General features: G+C 43.8%; 1 protein-coding gene across 1 annotated transcript in view; it reads right to left on the minus strand.

Annotated features, from left to right (window-relative positions):
- The window catches only part of ATRX (ATRX chromatin remodeler), a 3,779,564-nt gene that overhangs the window by 3,726,734 nt on the left and 30,549 nt on the right, over positions 1 to 22,281 (minus strand). Inside the window, exon 2 of the mRNA XM_044057254.1 lies at positions 4,758 to 4,813. Within this exon, the coding sequence (XP_043913189.1) occupies positions 4,758 to 4,778 (21 nt within the window). The 5' untranslated portion in view covers positions 4,779 to 4,813. The remainder of the gene's footprint in view (positions 1 to 4,757; positions 4,814 to 22,281) is intronic.

Raw genomic sequence — 22,281 nt, forward strand, 5'->3', positions numbered from 1 at the left:
CAGGGCCTAGGCAAGGAATACAGTACAAATGAAAATCCTTATGAGGTATTTGCTTCCAACAAGTAATACAATTAATAACTTTTACGGACATCTGTAAGGTGCAAGAAAAAAATGTTTCCCCAACGGGGTATTTAGCCTTTAGTTGAAAACTTCGGTTCTGAAACTCGAAAACGAAAATTTCAGGAGTCTGACAACTGGCACTTGCGAACTGCTTCTGCTTGGGGCACTGTGCGGCAAGAAAGACTGATGTAATGGTGTCGGCTGCATGCTTTATACCCCTGACTACCTGACGTCATGGAAGAAGAAACAGCAACCAACGCAGGACCTAAGACTTTGTTAATCAGGCCGACTGAGGGCAACCTGCCAGCAGAATACCCAAATGTAATGACTGCAACACGATGAACATCTTGCTTTGAAGCCTCTGCCCACTGATTTGGGGGCAGGTCTGGCCAACTGTTTGGGGCTGGTAAGGAGTGGAAGTGGAATCTGTATCCTTGGGAAGCTGCATTTAAAATCCATTTCTCCTGGGTAATGAGTTCCCAATTTTTTGCATGCAGGGCAATCTTTCACCATAAAAGAACAGTCAGTTGAGCAGGGTTTGGAATGTTTAAAGTTCAGTCATTGAGACAGTTTACCATAGGGGGAGAGTCTTACTACTTCCTGCTTTGGAATTGGGAGCTCCTCACTGCTTAGGCCTGTGAGTACCTTGGGACTGAAGCCTGGTTGTTCTGCTGGTTCTCGGTTTGGATTGAGAAGGCCTGGAAGAGGGAGTAGAGGAAAAATTCTTAGAGGGCCAATGCCTACTAAAATCTGGGAGGCTGTACTTGCAGGAAATCTAACAGCTTGCATAGATTTAGCTTTTTCCTCCATCTTTTTAAGGACGACTTCTGCTTTGTTGCCAAACAGGCATTCTTGGTTTAAGGGAGCATCCAGTAATTTAGCGTTAACATGATCTGGCAAAGACTGTTCCTTAAGGCAAGCATGCCTTCTAAACACAGACCCAGTGACAGCAGCCCTGCAAAATGCCTCTAATTAATCAAAACCACATTGCAAAGTATGTTTTCCAACTTGTTCAGCAGAATGCATTAAATCCTGTAATTCTTTACTTTCAGCGCAGTTAGGAATCATTTTCTGTTTAAGCAATCCAATAATATGCTGCTGATACTTAACATATGAAACTGGCAGTTTAAGGCCCTAATGGCCAAGGTTGCAGAAGTGTATACCTTCTTACCCCATCTATCCAGTGCCCTGGAGTCTTTATCAGAGAGGTAGGATTATTGGCAGTAGTAGCCTTAATGCCCTTAGGTTCCTGTGAAATGGTCTCAGGATCCTCACTAGGATTTTTAAAGAGGAACTTGTGAGTCAGGTACCCTGTAATACCTATCAGGTTTTCTGGGAGCAGGAGGTAAAGTGTCAGGGGCCAGGCTAGATTCCGAGAAAGCATCATCCACAATGTCCAGTACAGGAGGGATAGCTAAAGGCCTGTGCTGAGGCAGGTTTATGAATTTCCTAAGCTTCTTTTTGGAGTCTGAGTAATCCCTGCTTTCCCAGCGGAAATGCTCCCTAAGAGTATGCAAGGTTTCACCAAAAGAAATATCCTACTGGAGGGGAAGCAGAGGGAATGAAGTCCTCTGAATCACAATCCTCACAGGTAGACAAGGGCAAATCCTGGTCATCAGAGAAAACAGAAATTTCAGAATCCTGATCTGAAATATCAGAAGGAAAATCAGTCATAGGTATCAAGAGGGGGAAGGGTGGCTTTCCCTGATTAGAGAAATAAGGTCTTCAGTCATTCTTATTTCTTTTTTAGGCATAGGGGCCTGACTATGCGGTCTGGGCGTCTGTTTTCTAGGCATGGATAGAATTTTAGGCCTTGAAGAAGATGGCGTTGGTTTAATATGCAAGTCAGTAGGCATGAATACACCCTCAGAAGATGGTGCCAGCACAGCGGCTCTGGACCCATCCAAGGTAGAGACATCTGTACGTTGCACAATCGAAGCATCTCGCAGCACACTTGACTCTGAATGGGTCACAGTAGAGGCCTACAAATCTGAAGTAGCAGGTACCAAGGGCTGCAAAAGCGCCTCACTGAGTACCGGTGACTAGCTTAGGAGAAGCGTCGTCGGCAGCTCTGGACCTATTCAGTCTGTCTCGGTCTTTATCTTTGCGCTTTTTCAGAAAGTCGGTAGTCAGGTGGCTTACCGAAGCCATTTCTGGATAATTGAACTGAGTACCAAAATATCTGGAAGCGTAAATGAACAGACGACGAATAGTACGAGGTTTGAATAAGGCACAAAACTGACAGCAAGTTACGTAGTGGTCTGGGCCTAAGCAAAGAATGTAGTACGAATGAAAATCTTTATGAGGTATTTGTTTTCCACAAGAAATGTCATTAACTTTTACTGACATCAGTTTAGAGCAAGAAAAAGGATCCCCAATGGGGTACTTAGCTTAGCTGAAGACTTCAGATCTGAAACTCGAAAATGAAAATCTCAGGAGTCGGCCCACCTGCCCTTGTGAACAGCTTCTGCTTCGGGCACCGCACGGCAAGAAAGGCTTACGTAATGGAGTCGGCTGCATGCTTTATACCCCTACCTCACGTCACAGAAGTTGAGACATTAACAAACGCAGGACCCAAGACTTTGATAATAAGGCCGACTGAGGACTGCTGCAAGCAGATAACCCAAATGTGATGACTGCAACAGTGAAACACGAAGATCATCACGGGGTATTGCTAAAGGCCTGTGCTGAGGCAACTCTAGAAATTCTCTGAGTCGCTTTCTGGACTGAGGATAGTCTTGGCATTCCCAGTGGAAATGCTCTCTTAAGGTACGTAAGGTTTCACCAAAAGAAAAATCCTCTGGAGGGGAGGCAGAGGAAAAGGATTCCTCTGCATCTGAATCCTCATAAGCAGATAAGGGCATGCCTTTATAATTAAAAACCTCAGTCTCATCGGACTCCTGATCTGCAGAAGCTGAAGGGGACTGGACTCTCTCTTAGCAATGTAAGGCCGACTTTCCCTAATCAGAGTAATAAGGTCTTCTGCCATTCTAAGCATTTGTTTTTGTGGCATGGTAGCGCTTTGGTCACTGGTTTTCAAGGAGAAGTACGTACTCTGGGCCTAAGAAACTCAGTAGTTTTGGTTGAAAAAGTTGTGGATTTGAGTAACATTAGTTGAGCAAAGAACTGCCTCAGAAGCCAGAGCCTGCACAGCGGCTCCAGACCAATCCAAGGTAGAGACATCTACAGGTTCCATAGTCGAAGAGTCTGGTGGCATATTGGACTCCGAATGGGTCTCAGTAGAATCCAATAAAGCGGGCATTAGGGTCTGCGAAAGTGCCTCACTGAGTACCAGCGGACTGGCGACTAGCTTAACAAAAGCGTCATTGGCAGTTTTGGACCTATAGGTTCATACGTAGGTACTAAGCTATCTGTCCAAATGCATTTATAAGCCTAGCCGGAATTGTGTTGTCTTTCACTGCCCACTTAGAGTAGTTCCCTGTGACACTGTCCAGCAGAGCCACTGAAGTGATCCCCAGGGTAAACTTTCTACTTCATTCCACTCAAGGTGTCTCATGAAGAGCGTTAGCGAGGAGGTATGCCTAATGTAGATTGGAATCTTGTTTCAGAGCATGGGAAGTCTCTGGGACAGGAATCTATCCCTGCAGCATGTCCTATTTATTATTGTGATGAAGTTTAGATCCCTAGAGCTTCTAGCTCGAGCGGTTATGGTTTTCTTAAGGTGCAGCATGTCCATCAATTCTGGGTTGGACATGGCCTTGTACGTCAGGCATAGATCACCTCTGAGTAGGCGGTAGGCAACAGAGTACAGCTGGGGTATCTTCAGTCGAGCTGTATAGGGCATCTGATTGTGGCCGGTGATCCTCTTGGTGAGGCACTTCTGTGGTCTTCACAGCTGTTGCAGGTGTCTTGTAAGGTACATCCCAAATGGGGAGTTGTACTCTATGATGGGTCTGATGAGTGATGCGCAGAAGGGTGGTTTGTCTCGGTCTTTATCCTTACGTTTTTTCTGAAGATCGGTTATCGTAATGCTTCCCGAAGCCATTTCAGAATACGGAGATCAAGAGAAAGAGATTAGCAACAAAGAGCCCGAAGACTAATGGTTCGGGCATTAAACAAGGCAGAAAACAGACAGTAAAGAACGTTGTGGTCTGGGCCTAAACAGGTGACACAGTAAGACAGAAAATCTGAGGTATTTGCTTTCCACACGCAAGACAATTGTTAACTTTTTCCTGACATCGGTAAGAGCAAGAAAAAAGGATCCCCAACAGGGTACTTAGCTTTAAAAAACTTCAGGATTATTCAATTCGTAAACGAAAATTCAGGTAGCGACCGACCCTTGCGAACTGCTCCTACTTCGGGCTCCTAGGCAAGAAAGACTGGTGTAATGGCGTCTGGCTCCCTACTTTTATAACCCTGATGACCTGACGTCAGTCCTGGAGTGACAACATCTGATGCAAAAATACTAAGTCTCTGGTATTCGGGCTGACTGAGGGCTACCTGCAGGCAGATTACCAAAGTGTGATGACTGCAACAGTGAAACACGAAGAACATCTAGTAAACCACAGTTATGTGCAGCTGGATTCAGTACACCAAAATGAGCTGAACTGCTGTAGTTATAATCTTCTCTGCTGCAAGAATCATCTTAAAAAACTACACAGACAGATGAGAAAAAAAAAATTTCATACACATACAATTACAGTTCAGAAAGCAGCACTTCCTCTTTCTTGTCTTACCTCTTCTGCACCCTGCTCCATGTCATGCGATCTGTTACCACTTTTGTTAGCTTTACCTGAAACGTAAAGGAGCAAAGTCAGGAAATGACATCAAATTTATAGAAGCAATTTTAACTCACCTTTTCCAGTCTTATTTAAAAAAATACATCCCATTCATTTAGCAAAAATAAAAGCTCAAAGGTGGACTCAATGATTTTCCCATCTTTAAAGAGAGAAAAAGTACAGTTGTGTACACTTACCATAAATGTAGATGTTAGAGCGCATTCACTGTTGCAGCCATCACATTTGGGTTATCTGCTAGCAGTAGCGCTCAGTCGGCCTGATTATCAAAGAATTGGGTCCTGCGTCGCTGACTGTCATCTTCCGTGATGTCAGGTAGTCAGGGGAATAAAGCATGCAGCAGACACCATTACATCAGTTTTTCTTGCCCCAGATGTCAGGTGTAAACAGGAAAAAAAAAAAGTTCTTCCAAATGTATTGTGCTTTAAAAAATTTCTAAAAACATCATTTTTTTTTTTTTCTTTTTCTTTTCTCACTTTCATCTTCAAATATATTTTTTTCCTTTTTTCCTTCTTCAAACCAAAAAAATCATACATCTTTTCCTTCCTTTCTTTTTTATTTATATCCTTTATATACTTCTTTTTTTTTTCCTTCTTTTCTTTCCTCTTTCTCACAACAGCTCACACCCTTCTGTTGCCACCAACAGCCTGTTTCCTTCCCAAAGTTTTTGCTGTTTTTTTCCTTCCTTTGCAACATACTTTTCCTTTTCTATTAGTTTATGTCTAGTTTTTTTTTGTTTTGTTTTCCTATATTTATACCTTTCTTTTCCTGCTTGCTCTCTGTCCCTCCTTGCTTGTGTTCCTTGTCTCTCCTGGCTGCTGTCTTGGGCTGTGCAGCCTTGCTGTCTGGCTGCCTGCTTTGCTGTCTGTCTTGCCTTCTAGCTGTCTCCTTCTGTTGGCTGTGGCTGCTTCTTTTGGGTCTGGGTCTGTGCTGGCTTGTGCTCAGCTGTGCTGCTGGGGGCTGTGCTGTGTGTTTCTGGCTGGCTGGGCTTGCTGCCCTGGTGCTGGCTTTGCGGCTTCTTGTGTTGGCTTGGGGCTGTGCTGCCTCCGGGGGGCTTGTTTTTTGCTTTTTCTGCTTCTTCTGGCTTCTGGTGTGGGCTGCTTCTTTGCTGGGGTTTTGGTGGTGGTTTGGTTTGGGTGCAGTTTGTTTTGTGTCTTTTTGTGTCTTTTGTGGTGTTTCAGATTATTTTTTGGGGGGTTGGGTCTTTTTTTTTTTTTTGGTTTTTTTTTTTTTTTTGTTCTGGGTTTGTTTTGTGCTTTTTTGGTTTTGTGGTGTGGGTGGTCTTTTGGTCGGGGGTTTCTGGTGTTTGTCTGAATGGGGGGTGTCTTTTGGGTTTGTTTTTTTTCTGGTTTTATTTTTTTTTTTTTTTTTTTTTTTCTTTTTGTTTTTTTTTTTTTTTTTTTTTTTTTTTTTTTTTTTTTTTTTCTTTTCAAATTTTTCTCCCGTTTTTTTCTATTTTTTTTTTTTTTTTTTTTTTTTTTTTTCAAAACCCTTACTTTTTTTTTTTTTTCCCAATATCTTTTTTTTTCTTTTCCTTTATATCCCCATGTTCCTCTTTTTTTTTTTTTTATTTTTTTTTTCCTTTTATTTTTTGTCTTTTTTTTTTTTTTTTTTTTTTTTCCTTTTATTTTTTTTTTCTGTTTTTGTCTGTTGTTTTGGCTCCGCTCCTGGGCTGGCTGTGTTGCTTTCTGTCTTGGGTTTCTTTTGGGGGTTTTTCTGTTTTTCAGGGGGTTCTGTGTGGCTTTTTGGGGCTTTTTTTTTTGTTTTTCATTTTTTGTTTTTCTTCTTTTTTCTTTTTTTTTGGTCTTTGAGGGGGTCTGCAGTTTTTCTTTTCTTTTATTTTTTTCTGTTCTGTCATGTCTTCTTTTTGGTTCTTTTTTGGTTTTTGGTTTTTCTTTTTTTTTTTTTGTTTTTTTTTTTTGTTTTCTTTTTTGGTTTTTCTTTTCTTCTTTCTTTTTTCTCTTGTATCTTTATTTCAATCTTCTTCTGCTTTCTCTCTTAAGCCGTTTTTTTCTTTCTTCTTAATCAAGGGGTCTAATAATTCTTTTATATTCTTCTTATCAAATCTATCTTTGTATAATATATAAATATATAAATATAATCTTCTGCTGTAATATATCTGTTAGCTTTCTGCAAGCATAGCTGAAGAACTAATTGTCTGAATCAAATCAGCTCTAACTACTTATAAGCATATATTTATAAGCTAGTCAAAAAAATAGAGAAACTAAAACAACTTCACAAGAATAATCTTTGCTAAGAAATAATGATTAGAGAAAATAAATAAAGTTGAAGTATCTACTCAATAATGAGCTAACTTCAGGACATTATTGCTGAATATGTTATGCTCTTCTATCACATTTATATGGCTGCTTTTAAAATACTTTCTGAAAAAGACCAAAGTCTCAGAAAGCTGCTGCTACACAAACAATGAAATGTTTTTTTTTTTTTCCTCAAAAAAAAAAATACAAAACAAAAAAAAGACAAAAATACTTAAAAACAAAAACATATACATATATACAACATAACATATATATACAAATACAAAATCCAATCTTTATACAAACACTTCTTTCTTGCTTTAGCTGCAAATCTTTCTCTTTTCTTCTCTGAGAAATAATCTCTTTAGCCCAATCATACATCTTTTAACAAAAACAATAAATACATATACTTCTTTTTCTTCCTTTATCTTCTAATTTTTGTTCTGCAAAGTGTGTGTCTAAGAGTCTTTGAAGTGAAAATCAACAAGTACTGCAAAAATCTACATTAAAAAGAAAATAGAATAGTTTTTGTCAAGCTGGAGATCCAGATGCACATAATCAGACTACATTTATAAGTGTTTGGGTAGATTCCCAAAGCTAAGGTTGGGAGGAGAAATTTAGATAGTATTAGGACCAGCTACAAGGCCCTGCAAGACTGCAATGGCAAAAGCAGCTCTGGATTTACAGAAAAAGTACAGTTTTGTACCTACCATAAATGTAGATGTCCGATAGGTATGCATCTGCAGTCATCACATATGGGTTTGTCCTGCCTCAGGCAGCCCTTCGGTCGGCCGGATTCCAAAGTCTGGGTCCGCCGGGCTGATGTCGCCCTTCCCCAACGCCAGAGCCTGGTATAAAAGCGTCAGACAACGCCATCTTCCTCAGTTTTTCTTGCCCCAGATGCCAGGTGCCCTCTAGGAAGGCTAAATTTGGAGAAATGCAATAAAAAATCCAAACATTTGCAAAATATATATATATATATATATATATATATATATATAAGCTGTATGTATAAAACAATTACACTCATAATAGATCCCCCAGCTAGCTAATAGAGGTAAGCACCTCTAGGAATACCACAGAGGGAAGGGAGGGAGGGTACTTGACTGCAGATGCATACCTATCGGACATCTACATTTATGGTAGGTACAAAACTGTACTATGTCCTTCAAGGATGCATCTGCAGTCATCACATATGGGTAGAATACCATAGCCAATCTGGGGGTGGAGGAACTAGGAAAAGGATGGTGTAGCTAAGATACCCTGCAGGACAGCCGTAGCAAAGCCTGCTCTGGATCTGGAATATAAAGGTAAATTGTAATGCTTGGCAAATGTATGCACGGAGCTCCATGTGGCAGCTTCTAAAATGTCCTTTGTAGCCACCCCTCTTAAGAAGGCTGTGGAGGTGGCTGTGGCTCTTGTAGAATGAGGTCTTATGTTAGCTGGTACAGTCTTTCCATGAAATGAGTAACAAAAGCGAATGCAATTTCCTATCCATTTTGAAATAGTCTGTTTGGAAATTGCTTTTCCTTGAGCACCAGCAGCATATGCTACTAGCAGCTGGTCAGCTTTTCTGATACCTTTAGTTCTGTCCAAGTAGTAGCGCAACTGTCTGTGAATGTCCAGGGTGTGCAGCAGTTTCTCCCCTTTGTTTTGTGGATTTGGAAGAAGGTAGGGAAGTGAATGGCTTGATTCAATGAAACCCTGGATACCACCTTTGGCATAAAAGTAGGATTAGTTCTTAATGAAACTGTCCTGGTGAAAAATAATGAATGACTGCACTGCCATCAGGGCCTGCAATTCCGAAACCCTTCTTGCTGAGGTTATTGCCAGAAGGAAGGCAGTCTTCCATGAAAGGTGCTGTAGATCTGCAGATGCTGCTGGTTCAAATGGAGGCAGTGTTAGTTTTTCCAAAGTGAAATTAAGCTCCCAAGCAGGAAGAGGTGGTTTCCGAGGAGGTTTGATGTTTTTGATTCCTCTTAGAAACTGCCTTAGGAGAGGATGAGAAAAGACAGGTGGATCAGTATTGTACTCTGCTGAAATTGCTGAAGCATGAATCTTAATAGAAGAGTAAGACAGGCCATTGTGGAACATTTCTGCCAAATATTCCAGGATATGTGCCATGTTCATCACTGTCGCATCTAGGCCCTTTGTGGTGTTCCAGATGAGAAATCTTTTCCATTTTGCTGAATATGCCTTTTTTGTGGAAGGGCGGCGAGCTTCCATAATAATATCCTTCACTCTCTGTGAGGAGGAGTCAAGGTATTCTCCACGCTGTTAGTTGCAATGTTTTCAGGTTGGAATGTAGAGTTTTGTATCTGTGCTGTGTCAGTAGAAGTGGCCATAGAGGCAGAGGCCATGGTTTTGTACGTGACATGCTCCTTAGCAGTGGGTACCAGTGCTGTCTTGGCCAGTCCAGAGCTATCAGAATCACTTTTGGCTGCTCTGTCCTGATCTTCAGTAACACCTTGGTCATTAATGGGATAGGAGGAAATGCATACACTGTCAGATTTCTCCAGCTGAAAGAGAGGGCGTCCACTCTCCACACTTGTGGGTGGTATGTCCTTGAGCAGAATTTCTTCAGTTGGTGATTGTGGGGGGATGCAAATAGATCTATGTCCGGGCTCCACCAAGATTATGTTATCTGTTGGAAGATGTCTGGGTACAGCATCCATTCGTGTGCATCCATGATATTTCTGCTTAAGCTGTCCGCCAGTGCATTGTCTTTCCCTGGCACAAACTGAGCTTGTAGCTGTATACTGAGATTCAAGGAAAGATCCTATAGATTCATTGCCAGTCTGCAAAGAGGGTAGGAATGGGTACCTCCTTGCTTGTTTATGTACCACATAACTGTGGTGTTGTCTATCCTTAGTAGGTGGCCTTGATGCAGAAAGATTTTGAAGGCCTCGATTGCATGTATCACTGCTAGCATTTCTTTTTGATTTATGTGCATGCGTAGCTCCTTCGCGGACCACTGTCCTTGTATACCTCTGCCCTCCATGTGTGCTCCCCAACCTAGGTCTGAAGCGTCCGTTGTAATAGTTTGGGAGGTTTTTGGCTTTGTGAAGGGCAACCCCCTGTTGGACTGGCTGGCCTGAGCCCACCACAGAAATTCCTTGTTTTGGCATGGAATGAGTGGGATTAAAGTTTCCAAACTGTGACTGTGCTGAGTCCATAAAGTCCTTAGGTACCACTGTAGCTTTCTCATATGAAGCCTTGCTTGTGGAATCAAAAGAATACAGGATGCCATGTAACCCAGGGCCTGCAGGATTTGCCTTGCAGTCAGCTGAGTTTGCCTTGTCAGATTCTTGAAGTAATCCGGTAGCTGTCTGTTTTTCCTCTGTGAGATAAGCCATTTGAGTGGTTGTATGTAGGTCCGCACCCAGAAAGGTTATTCTTTGGGATGGAACAAGTCTTGATTTGTGCATGTTGACTGTATATCCCAAGGCCTGTGGAAGATTGATGGCATAATTCAAGTCCTTTATCAAAGTTTGTTGGTTGTCCGCTTGTATAAGGCAGTCGTCCAGATATGGATATATTTGAATCCCCTGAAGTCTGCAGTGTGCAATTACTGATGCCAGGCATTTCGTGAATACTCTGGGCGCAGTAGATATGCCAAAGGGCAATGCTGAGAATTGATAATGCTCTGACCCTGCAAGAAATCTGAGGTGTCTTCTGCAACTTTGTTTGATAGGGACATGCAGGTATGACTCCTTGAGGGCCCAGCATGGGAAGGAGTTGCTGTAGAGTCAGCATTTTGAATTTTGGCACAATGAGATAAGTATTCAGTGCGGACAAGTCGAGAATTGGTTCATAAGTTCATACTAGGCTATCTGCCCAAGGGCATTTATAAGCCTAGCCCATAGTTATGTGGCTTCCGCCACCCCTTTAGTTTGAATAAAAACTATGCCTATCATTTTGCTGTGCCTCTGTCAAGCAGTGACACTGAAGTAATCCCTTGATACTCTTTTCTTGGAAAAAGGAAAAGCCTGGAGTAAAATCCTTGGCCTTGTTCTGGAAAAGGAACTTTTTCTATGGCTTTCATTTGTAGTAAGTTTGAGATTTGTTTCAAAGCCTCTGCCCTTTGATTTGGTGGCAGACCTGGCATGCCTTTTCTTTTTGGCAATGTGTGGAAATGGAACCTGTATCCGTTGTCTATTAATTGGAGTGTCCATTTGTCTCTTGTAATGTTGTGCCAATTTTTTGAGAATAAAGAAAGCTTTCCGCCCAAAGGTGCTTCTAATTGAGCCCTGGTTGGCGGACTCAAAGCAAAGTCATTGAGTTTGTCCTTGTGCAGCAGTTGCAGGTCCTGAACTGCCTGTCTGGATTGGAGGTTGCCATTTACTGCCTCTGTAGGAGCCCCTAGCTTGCCCTCTACCTCTGGCACGCCTGTTCCTGCCCCTTTGAAATCTTTCTGTGTCCGGAAAGGACCAATTCTTGGAAGGCCAATTTCTGCTGAATCTAGGCGGCTGGACTTGAAGAAAATCCTTAACTGTTTGTACAGATTTTGCCTTTTCCTCAAATTTCTTAAGGACTTCTTGAGCAGTGGAACCAAATAACTTTTGCTTTTCCAGTGGAGCATCCAAAAGCTTAGCTTTAACATGGTCTGGCAGAGATTGTTCCTTCAGGCAAGCATGTCTACGTATGACAACACCCGTCATTGCTGACCTACATGAAGCTTCCAATGCATCATAACCACACTGCAAGAAATGGTTGCTAACCTGCTGGGAGTTATGTACCAGATCCTGAAGGGATTTACGGTCAAGGGGTTCAGTAGAAGACAGTTTTTTATGCATTTCTTCTAACAAATACTCTTGGTACTGTATCATATGAAATTGACAATTTAATGCCCTCATAGCAAGAGTGGCAGAAGTATACACTTTTTTTACCCCATCTCTCTAATGCCCTGGACTCCTTTGCAGAGGGGAGTGGGTTCTTAGTAGTAACAGCTGCAACCCCTTTAGGGCCTTGTGAAATAGTTTCAGGATCAGCAGAGTAGGCCTTGTAAAGAAAATTGTGTGTGTCCGGGACCCTGTAATACCTATTGGGCTTGACAGGGGCCAGAGGCAGAGTGTCAGGGGTCATACTAGATTCAGAATACACATCATCAATGACATTTTTAAACAAGAGGAATAGCCAAAGGTCTATGCTGAGGTAAATGAAGAGAAGTTCTTAGTCTTTTCCTGGAGTCAGAATATTCCTGGCCCTGCCATTTGAAATGCTCTCTCATAGTGTGAAGGGTCTCCCCAAAGGAAAGCTCTTCAGGAGGGGAGGCTGAGGGGATAGATTCCTCTGCATCCGAATCCTCGTAGGCCGAATAAGCCTCCTCCTGGTAGTCAGAGTGATCCAAGCCATCAGAGGCCTCCTCTGAGGAAAGGGGATCAGGGGGTCCACCCTGGGCCTTTTGTCTAGAGGAGGTTGGGAGCCCCTGTCAGGATGGGGCTGAGAGCCCCTGATTAAAGAGATAAGGTCCTCTGCTAAGGTTAGAATCTGTGAACTAGAAGAGGGTCCCTGAGGAATAACCCTGGGAGGCATGGCTTTAGTGTGTTTTGCAGCTTTAGCCCTGGTGAAGGCTTTAATGGACATGGATGCAGGAGGTCTGGCTGCACCACGTGCTGGAGTAGTTTTGTCTAAAGGTATGGTGTCGGCAGATTCCAATACACCAGTTTCTGAAGGCAATTCTGTAACCGACTCGGTAGGAGCCTCCGGGGCCGAGACTGTCGGTTGTATTGTTTCAGGGTTTGGAAGTTCCAAGGACTCTGCATCAGCCAAGACAGAGACACTCGCGGTAGGCCTAGCTGCGGTTTCAGCCGAAACCGCGGCCCGCGTGTGTCGGTCCTTGTCTTTCCGTTTCTTAATTAAATGTGATGTCGGGGTTTCCGACGGCATTTTGTATGAAAAACTAGCCCCAAAAAACTCTTCTGCTAACTCTGACCGACGTCTAAGAGTGCGTCGGTTGAAGGAAGCGCAGGCTGAACAGGCCGAGACGTCGTGGTCTGGGCCTAAGCAGGGAAGACAATAAGAGTGGAAATCCTTATGAGGTATTTGTTTCCCACAAGTTAAACAATTAACTTTATCTGACATCGGCTGAGGCAAGAAAGAGTCCCCAACGGGGTACTTAGCTTTTGAAGTCTTCGGATAGCGAACTTACAGGAGCTGGCCGACCGGCACTTGCGAACTGCTTCTGCTTCGAGCACCATGCGGCAAGAAAAACTGAGGAAGATGGCGTCGGCTGAGGCTTTTATACCCCAAGCGTTCTAACGTTGGGGAAGGGGCGACATCAGCCGACGCCGGACCCAGACTTCGGAATCCGGCCGACCGAAGGGCTGCCTGAGGCAGGACAACCCATATGTGATGACTGCAGATGCATCCTTGAAGGACATCTGGCAGATGGTAATGCTTGGTGAAAGTATGTACAGAACTCCAGGTAACAGCTTCTAGGATGTCTCTGGTAGGGACACCTCTGAGAAAGGCTGTAGAGGCAGATACAGGCCTGGTTGAACGGTGTCTAATCCCCTGTGGGATAGGTTTTCCATGGTGCTTATAGCAGAAATTAATGCAATGGCCTATCCATTTAGAAATGGTTTGCTTTGAAATAATCTTTCCCTCTGCTCCTGCAGCAAATGCCACCAGCAGTTCAAATTTCCTTTGAGGTTTAGTCCTGTCCAAGTAAAAGCTAAGTTGTCTGTGCACATCTAAGGAGTGCAGTATCCATTCCCCTCTGTTCTGTGGATTAGAAAAGAAGGTTGGCAAATGAATGGATTGATTAAGGGCCACACTGGATACCACCTTGGGCATGAATGAGGGATTGGTCCTGAGGGACACCCTGTCCGCATGAAAGATGATTAAAGGCTCCACTGCCATAAGGGCCTGTAATTCACTTGCAGCTGGCTCAAAAGGAGGAAGAGCGAGTTTTTCCAATATAAAGTTAAGGTCCCAGGCTGGAGTTGGGGCTCTCCTGGGTGGTCTTCAAGCTGCTACGTCGTGGTCTGGGCCTAAGCAATGTATACAGTAGGAGTGGAAATCTTTATGAGGTATTTGTTTCCCACAAGATAAACAGTTATTCACTTTCTCTGACATCGGCTGAGGCAAGAAAGAGTCCCCAACGGGGTACTTAGCTTTTTAGAAGTCTTTGAAGTAGTATTCGGTAGTAGTAATCTCTGGATCTGACCGACCGGCACTTGCGAACAGCTTCTGCTTCGGCCGCCATGCGGCAAGAAAGACTGAGGAAAATGGCGTCGGCTGATGCCTTTATACCCGAATAACTGCAGCTATGACGTCGGGTGAAGTGCGACACCAGCCGAGGCCAGACCCAGACTTTGGAATCCGGCCGACCGAAGGGCTGCCTGACGACAGGACAACCCATTTGTAAGGACTGCAGATGCATCCTTGAAGGACATCTGTTTGAGCAATGGGCGAGAAAAGAGGGGGTGGTTCTGTGTTGTAATGAGCTGAAATGGCTGAGGCATGAATTGTGATGGAGGAAAAAGAAAGGCCCTTGTGAAGCATCTCAGTTAAATATCGAAGAATCTGAGGTAAACTGGGCGCTGCTGTGCCCATCCCTTGAGTTTGCTTCCAGGCACAGATTCTTTTCCATTTTTTAGTATAAGATTTTGTAGTACTAGGCCTCCTTGCCTCCAAAATGATATCAAACTTTTACTGAGGGATGGTAATGGAAAGATTAGTTAATTAGCCAGGCTGCCAGGTTCAGGGTTTGAAGCTGGGGGTGAAGAATCTGGCTCTCCTGCTAAGACAGCAGGGCAGAGGTCTAAGTCAGGTGCCATGGGGCTAGCTGTGACGCACTGCGCAAGAGGGGGTACACCAGTGTGGGTGTCTGGTGCAATCATTATCATCCTTGGTTGTTCCTGTTTGATCTTTAGTAGAACTTCGGAGAGGAGAGGCAGAAAAGGAAAGGCATAAACTGATAGATTTTTGCAGCTGAAAGACAGAGCATCTACTTTCCAAGCTTGCTTGTGGGGAGTCCTTGTGCAGAATTTGTCCAATTGGTAGTTCTGGGGGTAGGCAAACAGGTCTATATCTGGGCTCCCCCATTTGTTTATCAACATGTTAAAAGTCCTTGGTTCCAGTTTCCACTTGTGTGGGTTCATGAGATTTCTGCTTAGATCGTCTGCCAGTGTATTTAGTTTATCGGGCAAGAATTGAGCCTGTAGATGGCACTTGGTAGCTCAAAGCTGTGCTCCACAGAGCCATGGCTAGTCTGCAGAGGGTTTAAGAATGGGTACCCCCCCCCCGCTTGTTTATGTACAACATAACAATGTTGTCCGTCTATACCATTAATTGTCCTGAAGAATGTGGTCCTTGAAAGCTGCCTGAGGAATCTGTACAGCTAAATTTTCTTTTTGATTGATATGCAGGTGCATTTGACTGATTCCATTTGCCCTGAATGCACTTCCCTGCCAGGTGAGTCCCCCCATGCATAGTCTGATGGGTCTGTTAGGGGTTGGGTGGCAGGGGGTAGAGTGAATGGTAGTCCCTTGTTTTGGTGGCAGGCCTCTGCCCACCAAAGGAATTCCAACCATAGGAGAGGCATGATAGGTATCATTGCTTCTAGATCCTGAGAAAGTTGACACCATAGGCTTTTTAGATACCATTGTAGTTTCCTCATATGCAGTCTTGCATAAGGATTTAGCAGAATGCATGAGGCCATGAACCCCAAGGTTGCAGTATTTGCCTTGAGGATAGCAAGGTTTTTGTGGCCACTAATTTGAAGTAAGTTGTCAAATGAATCTGTTTCTCTGGTGTGAAGAAAGCCATCTGGGAATTTGTATTCAAGCTTGCTCCCAGGAATATAATTTGACAGGGTACCAGATGTGAGTTCAGTTTATGGTGTACCCCAGACAAGTAAACACCTTTTGTACAAATGCTAGATGATTCAAAAGTATGTCCTGGCTTTCTGCCCGAATTAGACTATCGTTCAGGTATGGGTATATTTGAATATTTCTTTGCTTGCAAAATGCAATGACTGGAGCTAGGCACTTAGTAAACACCCTGGGCGCAGTAGATAAGCCAAAGGGCAGTGCAGAGAACAGATAGTGCATATAGCCTGCTTTGAAGTAAAAGTATCTTCTGCAAGATTCCCTGATTGGGATGTGCAAGTAGGCTTCCTTTAAATCCAGTGTTGCCAACCAGGCATCTTTGCCTAGCATTGGAAGCAACTAGTGAAGAGTTAGCATCTTGAATTTTAGAATCACCAAAAAGGTGTTTAATAAAGAAAGGTCCAGGATAGGACACCATCAGTTGTCCTTTCTGGGTACCAGGAAAAGACTTTAGTAGAAACCTTGTCTGTCACTTTCCCTCTTTTGGTACAGTTTGAATAGCCTTTATGCTTAAGAAAGAGTACTTGCTTTTGTGCCTCTGCCCGCTGATTTGGGGGTAGATCTGGCCAACCGTTAGGGGTTGGTAACATGTGGAAGTGAAATCTGTATCCTTGCGAAATTATATTTAAAACCAATTTGCCCTGGGTAATGAGTTCCAGTTATTTGCCTGCAGAGCAATCTTTCCCCCTAAAATGAGCAGTCAGTTGATAAGTGCTTGGAAGTTTTAAAATTAAGCCATTGAGACAGTTTACCATATGGGGGAGTCTTACTACTCCCGGATTTGGAAGTGGGAGTTCCCCACTGCTTAGTCCTGTGCGTACCCTGGGACTGAAGCCTGGGTGTTCTGCTGGTTCTGGGTTTGGACTGAAGGCCTGGAAGAGGCAGGAAAGTACCAATTCTAAGATGGCCAATGCCTACTAAATCTTGGGAGGCTGTACTTGTAAGAAATCTAACAGTTTGCATAGATTTAGCTTTTTCCTCCATCTTTAAGAACTTTTTCTGCTTTGTTGTCAAATAAGCTGTCCTGATTTAATGGAGCATCCAGCAATTTAGCTTTAACATGATCTGGCAAGGACTGCTCCTTAATCCAAGCATGCCTTCTAAAGTACAGACCCAGTGACAGCAGCCCTGCAAGATGCCTCTAGTGAATCAAAACCACATTGCAAAGCATATTTTCCAACTTGTTCAGCAGAATGCATTAAATCTTGTAAATCTTTATTTTCAGCACAATCAGGAATCAACATAATTTTCTGTTTAAGCAATCCAGTAATATGATGCTGATACTTTAACATATTAAACTGGCAATTTAAGGCCCTAATGGCCATGGTTGCAGAAGTGTATACCTTATTACCCCATCTATCCAGCACCCTGGAGTCTCTATCAGAAGGGGAATGATTTTTGCCAGTAATAGCCTTAATGCCCTGGGGTCCCTGTAAAATGTTCTCAGGATCCGCAGTAGGATTTTTAAAAAGGAACTTGCCAGAGTCAGGGACCCTGCAATATCCATCAGGTTTTCTGGGAGCAGGAGGTAGAGAGTCAGAGGTCAAGCTAGATTCTGAAAAGGCATCATCAACAATGTCTAGTACAGGAGGGATAGCTTAAGGCCTGTGCTGGGGCAGGAGTAAGAAATCGCTAAACCTCCTTTTAGAATCAGTGTAATCCTGACTTTCCCAACGAAAATGCTCCCTAAACGTATGCAAGCTTTCACCAAAAGAGAAATCCTCTGGGGCGGAAGCAGAGGGAAGAGAGTCCTCTGCATCAGAATCCTCAAAAGTAGAGAAGGGTAAAACTTGGTCATCAGAGGAAACAAATTTCAGAATCCTGGTCAGAAGTATCATAAGCAATTTCAGTCCTAGGACGCAGAGGGGGAAGGTTGGCTTCCCCCGACTAAAGTAATAAGGTCTTCAGCCATTCTTATTTGTTTTTTTAGGCACAGAGGCCTGACCATGCGGTCTGGGCGTCTGTTTTCTAAGCATGTTCGAGTTTTAGGCCTTGAAGAAGAAGATGGCGTCTGTTTAATATGCAAGTCAGTAGGCCTGAATACACCCTCTGAAGCCGGTGCCTGCACAGCGGCTCTGGACCCATCCAAGGTAGAGAAATCCGCAGGATCCACAGCTGAAGTACCTCGTGACATACCGGACTCCAAATGGGACTCAGTAGAGGCCTGCGAATCTGAAGTAGCTGCTATCAGGGGGCTGCGAAAGCACCTCACTTGAGTATCAGTGAACTGGCAACTGGCTTAGGAGAACCGTTGTCGGCAGCTTTGGACCTAGGGGCCTGTCTGTTTATCTTTGCGGGCTTTTGGAATGTCAGTAGTTGGATGGCTTACCAAAGACATATCTGGATAACTGAACAGAGTACCAAAATATTTAGAAGCGTAAATACACTGCCAAAGTATAATTTGATGCTTAAATAAGGCGCAAAACCAAGAGCAAGGTACGTTGTGGTCAGGGCCTATGCAAGGAATACAGTACAAATGAAAATCTTTATGAGGTATTTGCTTTCCACAACAAACACAATTATTGACTTTTACTGACATAAGTTTAGAGCAAGAAAAAGTTTCCCAAATGGGGTACTTGGCTTTAGTTGAAGACTTCGGTTCTGAAACAAACGAAAACTTCAGGAGTAGGCCAACCGGCACTTAACTGCTTCTGCTTCGGGCACCACATGGCAAGAAAGACTGATGGCATCAGCTGCATGCTTTATAACCCTGACTACTTGACGTCACTGAACATGACAGCAACCGACGCAGGACCCAAGATTGATAACCAGGCTGACTTAGGGCTACTACAAGCAGACAACACGAATGTGATGACTGCAGCAGTGAAACAGGAAGAAAAAGAAGTTGTGTCTTACCATAACATTCCATCTGTATTGTTGATCCTCGTTAAGTCATTACGCATGGGTATCAGTTCCGAGCTCAGAAATGAGCCAGCCATTTTCCAAGCTTGCGTCAGCTTCAAACTCTAACTAAACTCTTAACCACAATCCCCCTCTCCATTACCTCAGATTGAGTTTGCAAGTTAAAGAAGATAGAGGCTGCCTCTGATCAAATAACCTAAGAGAACCGGATAATGAGGTCCACTAGAAACCACAGGAGGGGGAAGGAGGGAGGGTCATAACGACTGAACAAGGATCAACAATACAGATGCAACTTTATGGTAACACATAACTTCTTTATTATTAATATTCTTTGGTATTGTTAATCCTCGTTCATTCCCTATGCATGGGACACAGTCCCCAGCTACCTCTGTTCCTGGGAGGCTCACAAGGAAGGACATTCCTGAGCACCACAGAACCGAAAGATGCTCTTCCCCTGGAGGCCAAATCCAGTTTGTAATGACTGATGAAGGTATGAGGCGTAGCCCAACTTGCAGCTGCACAGATGTCATGTAAAGAAGCTCTGGCATGGAAGGCAGCAGAAGTTGCCACCAACCTTGTTGAATGAGCTTTCATGGTAGGCAACGAGATATTACGTTGTGCGTAAATAAAAGGTGTCTTTCAACCATCTAGCTAATGCGACATTAGCAACAGCAGATCCTAATCAAGGTCCAGAAAAGGTCAAAAGTAACTGGTCAGATTTGCGAAAGGGTTTAGTCCTGTTTAAGTAAAAATGGATTTGGCTGTGTATATCTAGGGTATGTAGGCAATACTCTCCTCTGTTTGAATGATGAGGAAAGAAAACTGGCAATTCAATGGCTTGATTAATGGACATTTCAGAGATCACTTTAGGCAGAAATGACTGATAAGTTCTCAGAGACACTACCTCTATGAAAAATCAAGTATGGACTCGATACATAAAGCTGTAGTTCAGATATAGGTCTGGCAGAAGTAATAGCGACCAAAAACAAGGTTTTCCATGACAAATACTTGAGGTTGCAAGAAGAGGCTGGTTCGAAAGGTGCCATTGTCAGAGCTTGTAGAACTAATGATAAATCCCATGGTTGAATAGGTTCTCTAAAAGGTGGCTTCAGATGATTCACACCTTTTATGAAGGTCTTGCACAATTTATGGGGCATGAAAGGAATCTTGGACACACTCATGAAAATTAGAAATTGCAGCCAAATGAACTCTAATGGTAGAGGCAGATAGATCCGATTGAAACAGGTCGGCCAGATAGTCTAGTATTAACGACACTGGTACTGAAAAGGGGTCTATTTGTTTATCTTTCAGCCAACAGGTAAATCTTTTCCACTTGCTCAGATAACTAATTCTAGTGGAAGACTTATGAGACGCAATGAGAATATCACATACTGGTAAAGAAAGATCATTCTGCCTGGCAATCGGGGGAAATAGAGTAGCCAAGCAGTTAGCTTCAAGCTATTTAGGTTTGGATGAATCAGGTTCTGTGGGTGTGAGATCAACTCCAGGGTTGGATGGAAAATCCATGGTCGATCTAGTAGATGAGGCCAAAGGAAGGGGAGCCAAATCTGTCGAGGCCAATATGGTGTTATGAGGATTACCTTGCTCTTCAACCGCCGAAGTTTCTTCAGAAACTGGGGAAAGAGGGGAAAGGGTGGAAATGCGTAAATAAGACCCAAGGGCCAATCGTGGACAAGAGCGTCCCTGAGTGACTGTCCTGGATGGGGAATAAGGGTGAAGTAGTTGTTGCATTTGTAGCTTGTCGGGGATTCAAACAGGTCGCTGCAAAGACGGCCCCAGGATTGGAAGATTTCCGCCACTATCAAGGGATTCAGGGACCACTCGTGAGGTTGAAGAATGCATCTGCTGAGACTTCTGCTATCACGTTGGAACTCCAAGAAAACAGTTGGTAGCCATCCCCATTGCCATATCCTCATGGCCTCTTGACAAAGGGGGTAAGATTTGGTTCCACCTTGCTTGTTGATGTACGAGACCACCACCTTGTTGTCTGATTGAATCACAATTGTCCCAGACGGCAGCAATGGATGGAAAGCTTGCAACACCAGAAGCACCGCCCTCAGCTCTAGAACATTTATATGCAGATGGACCTCCAGTTGGGACCAAGTGCCTGGGGCTGTGTCCCAGACATAGCCCCCTCCCACACCATCAGGGAGGCGTCCGTGGTGACTGGGGCCTTGGGTTGCTGGGGGGAGAAGGGGCGAGACCATTGTGAGAGATTGTGCGTCATCCACCAATTTAAATCCTGTTTGCACCTGTGGGTTACTCGAATAAAGGCTGAAAGAGGATGGTAAAAAGGATACCATTGGGTGAGCAGTAGCCATTATAGAAGCTTCATGTGAAACCTGGGCAAGGGAACAATGGTGATGGAGGCTGCCTTGGAACCCAACAGCTGTAGAACCGAGTGAGCCATGGATTTTTCCTTTGAAAGGATTGGAATTAGTTGTTGCTCTATCATTAGAATTCTGTGCTTTGGAATAGCAGCTCTGCAGTTTTTTGTGTCCAAGATAACCCCTATGAATTTTGTCGAGTGAGATGGGGTGAGATTGGATTTCTGCCAGTTTACGGTTACGCCTAGCTTTTGAGCAGCGAGGAGAGAGTATGCCAAGGATTTTTCCAGTAGATGTCTCGCGGGGGCGGAAATGAGCCAGTCGTCTAGGTATGGAAACACCTGGAATCCTTGAAGTCAGAAGTGAGCTGTGACAACTGCCATGCACCTTGTGAGCACTCTGGGGGCTGTAGAGAGTCCGAAGGGCAGTACCAGAACTGGTAGTGACTGGCTCCCACACGGAAGTGCAGAAATCTTCTTGATGGCCTGTCCACCTTGATGTGGTAGTACGCATCTTGAAGATCTATCGAGCACATCCAATCATCTTTTTCCAAAAGCCGGAGGATAGACTGTATTGTGACCATCAAGAATTGTTCTACTCTCTCAAACTTGTTCAATACACTGAGATCCAAAATTGGTCTCCAGTCTCCTGTTTTCTTTGGCAGCAAAAATAGTCTTAAGTAGAATCCGGATCCTATGTTGTCTAGAGGGACTATTTGGATGACTCTTTCTTAGCAGCTTTTCTATCTCTAATGCTGTTTCTTCCCTTTGACTGGGTGGAACATCAGGAAGATTTTTTTGAAGGGACGGGACAAAGATCAAAGGGGATATGACAACCTCTGGTTATGATCCTTTGTACCCAAGAATCGGTGGTGATGGTTAGCCAGGAAGAAGGGTAAAGAAACGTCCCCCAACCACCTCCAGAGGAAAGGAGTTAGGCCACTCTTCAAGAGCGCTGGTAAGATTGACCAGGGAAAAAATCCCAGGAACCCTGGTTACACGGTCTGCCTTGGCCCCGAAAGAAGAGTCTTCCCTGTGATTTTCCCCCTCTGTCTCTGGGGGAGAACGCAGCCTGTGTCACGGAAAGGACCCTGAGATTTCTTGAACCATATTTTCCCACTCTTTTGGTTTCAGGAGAAAGCACGTTGAGGGGAAGAATA

Source organism: Protopterus annectens, chromosome 15.part0 (assembly GCF_019279795.1).
Source record: "Protopterus annectens isolate FY-2018-M chromosome 15.part0, PAN1.0, whole genome shotgun sequence".
Taxonomy (NCBI): Eukaryota; Metazoa; Chordata; order Ceratodontiformes; family Protopteridae; genus Protopterus; species Protopterus annectens.